The following is a 9,371-nucleotide window of genomic DNA, read 5'->3' on the forward strand; positions in this document are numbered from 1 at the left end:
AATTTCAACACTGGGTCCCCTGTTTGAATCCCAGCCAGGACACTACTTGAATGGAGTTTGGATGTTCTTCTCATGTTTGCATGTGTTTCCTTACACATCCCAAAAAATGTGCAGGTAGGTTAACAGGCTTTACCAAAACAGTGGTCTTTTCTGTTAATGAATAATGAGTTATTAGATTAGACGTTAGATTGTGAGTCCCTACAAGTAACACGACTTTGAATTTGTGAAGCAATAACTAATATGTATGTATATCTCAATATCTATATATTTTATGTGTGTGTGTGTGTATTATATATATAGATTCTCACACATACAAAAAAGGATAATATTAATAGTCTAGGGACAATTTTTCCTGGGTAAGCCAATTAAACTACTAGTATGTTTTTGGGATATGCTGCAACCTAACAAACAAATGAATATTGAATATTCAGTATGCTGTGACAAAAGGAGTACCTCATACATCTCATTCCACACAGGGTTTAGGTTTTCATTAATTGTTCGGCTGGTGAAGACTTGTGTCCCTACACGCAGTATAGCATAAGGATCAGACTTTCCTGCCAGCAATCCTCCCATCTGAAAATCCTTCGGAGACAGACCACGAGCTTCCAAGAGATGGATGCGCACAACCCCCTGAAAAGAAGAATAGGAAAATCATAAAAATGCAGATGATTTTCATTCAAGTTAAAAAAAATAAAACAATTACCAAAAATATAAATAAAATTATTTTATGAACGAAAAAAAGAAATAAAATATTGAGGCAATTGAACCGAATCACAGTGGGCTTGTTTTAGATGAGAATCTAGTGCCTGTAAATGCGGTTTAGCCATCCACCATGCCAGCTCACTTGCTATCAATACTTTTTTTGAATTAGAAAGTACTATAAGCAGAGTGAGCATAAAATCTAGACAAATAGTATTGATAGAAGTAACCCAGCAATGATAGCCCTCACAAATCTTGTAGGAAAGGTATACTTTTAGTGAGTTTTGCTCACAGGCTCGTTTTAAAATATACAATGTTAATGGATCTGGGTTTATTGGGTAAAAAAAAACTAACAGATTTGGGGTTCAAAATACAAGGTTTCCCAGTAGCAGTTGGCCCCCATTGTGATCTCTATTATATACAGAAAACACCAGTAACTCCACATCTCAAGGGAACATGACAGTAATGACATAAGTGAGTGATATAGTATGGACCTATATTTTGCAGATCTAATTTTAAAATAACATAATATATTTTTATTGCTAAATGAATTTAGGACTAAAGTGGAATGGACCTGTGGAGCTGACAAATGTGCTGATGAGTTCCAACAAAAATAAATCTAGAAAAGTACAGGATAACAGTATGGGAATAACGGAATGTTTAGACATTATCTATAAATCAGATATATAACATCTGAAAAATCTGAAGAATGAGAAGACCAATAAAATATCAGCACAATTACCCTTGGAAGTGGAGAACGAAGCTCTGCTACATGAAGATCTTGTGTGAGGGGGATGGCAAGGCGATTTGGCAGCACTAAGTGCCCCGAAATGATGTCCATAATCATAGTGTCAGATAATATACTGTAGATAGAACAGAATAGCATTAAGACAGAAGACAGGAGAGTGAGAAAGAAAACAGACATAAACAAGACTGAACAGATCAGACAGATGACCTTTATTCATAAAGCAAAAAAAATGTGCAGAGTAAGTGACAACAACAAGCAGTGTCAAAGATTTCAACCATTTGCATCAATCTGATATTATCAGACCTACTAGGGCGGGTAAAAAAAAATCTTCCAGCTGTTCAAAAACCTCCCATTGACAGACAACTGATCTTTTACTTTTTATGTAGAGCAAGTAGTGTGGAAAGCAGCCAAACCCTTCCTGAGAGGAATCTTGAAGCATTCATTGCTAACTTCCTATTGTGCAGTTTGTAGTTTGATGGCTGCTGCTGCTGATCTTCTTTCTACAATACTTTGAAACACTAACCTAGAACAAGTATGTACAAGGGCTTCTGACTTCAGACTTTCTTGCTAGGCATACTTGTTCTGGATCACCGAATTAGAAACTATAGCCACAATCAGCACAATATCTAGGTAAGCAACATTTTCTAGAAGTTGGTCAGCAATGACAGCCCTCATATTTCTCTTTGCAACCGTGTAATTTAAGTGAGTTTTGCTCACAGGCTGGTGAAATACCTGCCTGTATTTTTACAATGCTTTATTTATGAAGAAAGTCAGTATGAAGGTTAGGCATAAGTGGTGAAATGCCTTTAGTATTATAGAATAAGTTCAGTGGCATGTGACAGATTACTACTAGCTATACCATGACCTGGATTAATGAAAATGAAAATCTTTTTATATACATGAACCTTTGTAACATATTCCTATAGGAAAATGTATACTTTAGGTTGCCAAGTACCTGGCAGGTTGGCAACATCACCATTGTTTTTGTACATGTTGGGTTGTTTTTTGATGAGATTTCATGAACCTGTCACCATTGGCTGGTGATGGATAAGACATGACCCCCTCCTTACCTCCACCACCAACAACCACCAGCCAATGGAGAGGTGGATTAGCAAAGTCCATTCAAATCCTCAATAGTACATTTGCAACAGGGATGTCACCGGCCCATTGGGTGCTTAACCATCTGATACGTACATGGTAATGGTGATATCAGTGCCTGCCAGCAAACTATTTTCAAAGTTATAGTTTATCTATACGGAACTAACCAAATTGGTAAATACTGGATTGTTTTATTGAATTGAAGGAAATGGTAGGAAGGACAAGCCAGGAACGCAAAGCTTTAAGTACCTTTAAGTCAAACTTTTTATGCAAATGGTGGTGACTGTGCTATGTTTTTTTATACTTAGACTTTACCCCAATATATAGAATCATGACCCCTCTATCGTGATACATATTTTAGTGCCAGATTTTAGCTAGTAAACAACATACCATTTTGTAAAAATAAATCAGCCAAAATAAATCAGTCATTTTGTAAAAATAAATCAGCCATTCCACACATACTCCAGGGAAGGACCAATCAATCACATTAAAAAACTTGCGCTTTATACACATTTTCACAATCTTTATTGATTGTTGTGGTTGAGAGTTTAGGAATGATTGGGTTACAAGCACACAACTCTTCCATCTACCGAGAAGCTTTTTCTTTTCCTTATATAATATACAATAGCATTGGTCGTTATTGATTTACCAGAAATTCTATCTTAGTAGCTGATTAGAAAGTCTGATTGACTGTAATGAAATAATGATAGCGGGTAGAGAAAAATCTGACAAATCTGTACATAAATACATAATAGAAAAAGGGTACACAGAGCTCAATAACTGTCTGAAATCTTCATCCAAATTATAATAACCTTACAACATGTTTTCATGTTTACACATAGGTTCCTTTATTAGAAAAATAGGGGAAATAGTTGATTCATACCACAATGATGTTGAAAAATGAATGTGGATTATTAATCATCAAATACATTTCCTGGTCATTTAAGATGATAATGCATAACAATTTTCAGATATAAATCTGAAATTTACAATGCAATTAGAAGTTTTTTAAGTGTAAACTAAAATAACACAACATATGTTGTGCACGCTGCTTGGACACAAGGTAAACTGGCACAGGACAGCGTCAACTATAAATATCAAATAAAACTATCCTTTCTTTAGGAGTTGACTTTATTGTGACCCATCAGTAGCCCTCACAGCCCAAGTGATCTCTTTCCACGCTGAATACAGACAGTAGTGTTCTGTTCAGAAGGGACCTAACAGAATAAGCCTGGCTTCCTGTACTTACTAAAGGGACCGGTTCAGTAGTGCATATAAAACAGTCAGCACACAGACCCCGCAGCTGGATAGAATAACAAGAAACTTAGCCGGTAGTAACGCTGCAGTATTCTTACATACATCAATGGGTACTGCCAATAAATCATTAGGTGCGCATGACAAGAGGGGGGGGGGGTCAGTACTGGTATAATTTAAACTGTTTTTTTTATTTGGTAATCTATCAGAACCCTGAGAATACATTGTATCTTATCGTATTGGGGAGTAGGTGAGTTTCTCCCCTTACTTCTAGAATTTAAAAAATAATACTATTGCCTGGGGTATGGTATCAATATCTGGGGTCAACTTTTGGAATTGTCAAGGGAGTTGGTTCCTTTTAAATGAGGGCAAGACTGAGCCAATCATGAACTTTTCTGAACAGCTATTATTGTTTTACAAAATAGCAGCTGAAATATTAGAAAATAAAAAAGAAAGTAAAAGAAAGTTAGGTTATGGAATACTTACTCCAGTCCAGGTATATCCAGTAAGTTTGTGAGTCCTGTCCAGTTTAAATCGAGCATCTAGAAGGAAAAGGCAAGTAAATATTGGATCAGTTGGGCAGAATGTTAAGGAAAAATGAAAATTACATAATAACGATATCCTGCTTATAATTAATACTTCTTTGCTGTTGGCAGGTTTCTATTGCAGCTTATATAATGAAAGTAAATATTTGAATATATGAGGCTAGAACCTCACCTCTACTCAAGGTCTTACCGTTTCAGAAGATTAGTGTATAGATACAGACATTTCATTAAAGAACTAACCATAACATTATATTGTATCAGCAACACGTGTAATCATCTTTATTCATTGTTGACATACCGGACGTCGGATGAAGAATAATGTTATGGCTCCAATAATAGGGACATCACCAATAAGTGGTTCTAAGATAACTCTCATCATCCCATGCAGCTGGTAAAAAAAAAACCAAAAAAAAAAAAAACATAGCAATGTCATTCTGATGCAATGAAATGAAAAAAAGACAGATCTTCTCAATCACTAGACTAAGGAAGGGTAAGCAAATTACAATATAATTTATATGTAGCTCACACCTAGATTTGCCAGTTCTGTATAGCGGTACTACTCCAACTTGTATTGGTGACAACCCAGACCATAAAAGAGTTGCCCAACCACTCAACTCAGCTGGCTGTCATAGCTTCTTTGAAGGTTTGACCTTGCAGGTGGTTGAAGTTTATTAGTCTAACTCTAAAATGGGTTTTGGGTTGTTCAAATTTCTGTCTTGCACTTGTAGCAAGGACAGGTAGTTAGACCATGTCAAGTTACCATTCAAATGTGCTCACAATACAACAATACTTGCACAATTTAAGTTATGGTGGGAATTTATTTAAACTGGTTATGATATGATGTTAATAAATTCAATAATAATGTGCCTCTTGTTCTGTTTTTTCTGGATATCAAAATGGTTGACCCAAAAGGTCATTTTTATTCTCCGTCTTTTTGGTATACCAATGTGGCAAACAATATTCACTTGTATTCCCTGTCTTTTCTCTATACCAACATGTCTGTCCCAGTTGTCACTCCTAACATTCCTCTCTCTCTCTACTACAGAAAACACTGTCAAGATAGCGAATTTGGAGGAAATTTGGTTGGCATGTTCGGTTGGACGTCGTAGTGAATAATCATATGTGTACACAGACCTGAAATGCTCCCCCATGAAAAGCTAAAACAAACGGCCATTGATGCTTAGGGAAAGCATTACATTAGAACATTACCTGCACACCTTTTACTCCAGCTTTACAGAAATACCTTTTCACCTCCACGTCTATTTCCATATCACCAACATAGCTACAGAGAAAAAAAAAGTCAGTGATGTTCTAAACGAGATGTGTCTGTACATAACATTCAGTGATTGGCAATTCAGATTGCATTGATTTAAACTGGCAAAAATCGACCCATAAGGGGTCTCTTTAATAGCCCCCCTTTCTCATTTAGGATGATGCCATACAGGAAGTGTGTAAAGAAAATCATTGCCGCTGCCTTAAGCTGTTTCCCAGATGTTCAGCACACTTTTGTGATCCTGCAGAGAGAAGGAAGCTAGAGCCCAGGCCTGCAGCTGGACTCAGCTTGGAACACAGTGGAGTTTTTGGGACGTATTTTAAGCAGGAAAAGTCATGATGCAGAGTTATGGTCAAGCTATAATTAAACATTTCCCATTTTCACTACATATGCTGACTTTGGACCTAGTGACATGATCTTTGTCCTCCTCTATGCAAGGCAGGCAGAACATTGCTGGTAAAAGGGGCTGTGCTGTACAAAGCGTTTTGAAAACAGGCGGCTTATTGCCTATCCTCCAAGACTGAAATGTCTAACATTCAACAAATTAAAAGAAAGGCCTTAAACAATATGGTTGTAGAAGTATGAGCTGGATGATACTTTATGTCCTCCAATCAAGAAATGAGGAAGGCTCTGTCTGACTTTCTGCAGATTCTATAGCTTATTACAAAAAGCTTACAGTGTTCGGTAAAATCATATTAGGAAATTTGACTACAGGACATGAGCCTATGCAACCTTGCAAGATTGAAGGTTAGGATGGAGTTCATCTTTAAACTGGTTTACTCAATAATCAATATTATTCATTTTATAATGGGGGCAATGGGAAACAATCACTTACCTGATATTCAGGTCCAGTATTATTTGTTTCTTATCCATTTCTGTATGAGCTTTAACACCAGTCACTTTTGGTGCCTATATAAACAGAACACAAAAAGCTGAATGTATATCGATCTGCTATAGTTCATGTAGATTACGAAACTCCTGATAAATATTTAAAATAAACTACAGTTTCACAGAGCCTTGCTTAGTAAAATCTGTGATAACCTCAACATTTTTTTTTTCAGATTGCCAATAACAAGTCATTGAAACTATTATCACAGAGGCCAAACTAGAACAACAAATTGGAGACCGAAATTTTCAGAAAATCCATAATAATAGAATGATCACAGAATATACAACAGTCTGAACTGATTGGATTGAATTTTCTTGGCATTCCTAAAGCGGAATTAAAAAAAAAAAAATTGCACTTACCTTTCAACCCCCAGGTCCCTTGATGGCGCTGGTTCCTCCAACGATCCAGGCCCGTGTTGTCCTCTTCGTCCCGACGGGCGCACGCGTCTTCAGTCTTCGCTTCTGTTCTTCTTTCTCCGTCGCCCGATCTCACAATGCACAGGTGTGAGATTGAGTGACGTAGCCACTGTGAAGGGGGAAAAAGAGAGAGCCGATCTCACTGCGCATGCATGAGATCAGCATCACTTTCCCCTAGGAGGAAAAATGCCCCTTCTGTGCATGAGCGAGATCAGGGCATGTGCAGAAGGAGCAGCCAGTGCCTTCCGTGATGCATTACGTAGGTATCCTGGGAGGCTCTGCACTGTGCCACGGCAATAAAGACATAAAGGCGTGCTACTGCACCCTTTTCTTTTTTTAAAAAAACATTTTTTTTACTGTGTATAGAAGGGTTTTCTACCCTTCTATATGTAAAGTAAAAATGTTGAGTTTAGGTACACTTTAAGGACGGAGGTGTTGTTCTTCGTGCAACCAAGTTTGGGTACTTTACCCTTCCAAACTACAATATAAATATGAAAAGAAGAATGGCATTGCTTCCTATACAAAGGAACAGCAATGTTCCAGAACATTTGTGATCAAAGGGTTCGGTGTTCATGAATAGCAAACAGTCTAAGAATGCTGTGTTGTCTTTAGTCATTTCCTCCATGAACACATCAAGGCCAGATAGTGCAAACTGGCTAGCAGTGTCCTTGATAGGAGAATGTTTTAAAATCTGACTATTTATACACAAATGTGGATAAGGGCGATGTTAGGGAATCATGAATGTTAAATAATTTATCATGTCAACTCAATATAAATATTGTTAGTACCACAAGTCAACACATTGTTTGCAGTACTTGTATCAGGTGTATTTAAATTGGTAATTCTCAGGCAGAACAGGAATGGTTTGGTTTGTTTTTTTACTATCCTATCACCTCTGTTAAGCTTCAAAAGGTATGGAAGCTTTGTAGGACCAATAAACTGTAATCAGGAAGCCTGACTTTGCATCATGGAGTAAACATAGCTTGTTTTTTTACTTTAGAACATGACATGTTTTTAAAGAGCTTAGAACAAAAAGTGAAAGTGAACTGCAGGCAGGTAAAAAATACAAAGTGATGGAGCTAAGTATTGGTTAATGCATTATTATTATTTTTATTTTTAAGCAGGGAGTGTAAATACCTAAATTGGACTTGGTATTACCCATCAATATTGCAGGGCTCAGACTAAACCCGAGAGTGCAGAATAAGCAGCCAATCAGTGTGTTGCATGCAAATATGCTTAGAGAAAAGGAGTGACCTCTTCAGTACGCTGCTTTGGTTCAATTGAGGTCTGGGGTGGAGAGAGGACACCACTGTACACAATCTACAACTGACAGAAAAAGTGTCTTCCGCCTGGCTGAATTGTATGGCTCAGCTCTGAATATCTTGGAAATAGATGGATACAAATCATTTGCAAGTAAAACAGCTTAACTTTGTATTTGTTTACTGAAAGGGTCTGGGACACTCCAATCATGTCTGCTTTACAGACCCCACCATATACAGTCAGAGGAGAAATGTTTTTCTTGACCTCATCAAGCAATAAAATACAGCATACAAATGCACATGCAGAATACATGAACAGTGACTATAATGAGTAGTGGTTTCCTGTAGGTGCTGGACGCTTGCCACAGGTGACACATTCTCTGATGGTACAAAAAAGGGGCTACCGACTTAATAAATAGTTAAATCCCACAGCTAAGGAAACTTCTGAAGGTCCACAATGAGCAACCACTGCAAGTCCAAGAAAATCATTACAAATAGGTAAATGATCCAACCAGACAACAGTAATACAAGGCAAATGGTAATTGGCAGGATCATAACTCTCCAGTATTGGGCTCCCAGAAAATAGCTAAATAGTTTAATTTTTAGTGTCCATTTCTATGCTGCAACTAAGTTCACCTACCCACTCCTAGCCTGTGATTGGATAATGAAGGATAATGAAATGCAGACTGAGACCTCCACGTCTCATGTCAGCAAGTAGTTTGTCAGCATATGTGTATAAGGACTGCTCTGCAGGGCATTTCAAAAATCCAGCACTTGCAATAATAGCATCAGAAATTAATTTATTTTTTTTAAATAAATGCACAACTGGATTTATTTAAATCTGCATGGAGTTTAATTTTTAAATATGTATTTACCAATCCAAAAAAGTTTTAATTATTTATATACTAACCAGAGGTAAGTGAGGGAATATCAGCACACTAGGGCACAACATTGGCTCTGCTTAATGTTGTTGTGAGTGCCAAATTAAATTGTAAATCTGAATTGGAGAGGATTCCATGATATTCAAAAAAGTTTATAACAAAAATTTTAGAGTGGAATAAAGGAATACCAAAAGGGGCATTTTGTGGATAGCAATTTAGTATCCTGTAGAATGTGACCTCATTCACAAGCCCTTAATGGTCTGCTAACATAAGAAAGCAGGAAAATCATTAGGCTGGCACATGTGCAGG

General features: G+C 37.1%; 1 protein-coding gene across 1 annotated transcript in view; it reads right to left on the reverse strand.

The window, feature by feature from the left end:
- The window catches only part of ESYT1 (extended synaptotagmin 1), a 30,890-nt gene extending 24,344 nt beyond the window's left edge, over positions 1–6,546 (reverse strand). Inside the window, exons 1-6 of the mRNA XM_072408761.1 lie at positions 6,453–6,546; positions 5,554–5,626; positions 4,643–4,732; positions 4,286–4,341; positions 1,442–1,562; positions 454–630 (exon numbers count right to left, since the gene is read on the reverse strand). Of these exons, the coding sequence (XP_072264862.1) occupies positions 454–630; positions 1,442–1,562; positions 4,286–4,341; positions 4,643–4,732; positions 5,554–5,626; positions 6,453–6,490 (555 nt within the window). The 5' untranslated portion in view covers positions 6,491–6,546. The remainder of the gene's footprint in view (positions 1–453; positions 631–1,441; positions 1,563–4,285; positions 4,342–4,642; positions 4,733–5,553; positions 5,627–6,452) is intronic.
- Positions 6,547–9,371: the final 2,825 nt, after the last annotated feature.

Source organism: Pyxicephalus adspersus, chromosome 1, assembly GCF_032062135.1.
Source record: "Pyxicephalus adspersus chromosome 1, UCB_Pads_2.0, whole genome shotgun sequence".
In the NCBI taxonomy this organism is placed as follows: domain Eukaryota; kingdom Metazoa; phylum Chordata; class Amphibia; order Anura; family Pyxicephalidae; genus Pyxicephalus; species Pyxicephalus adspersus.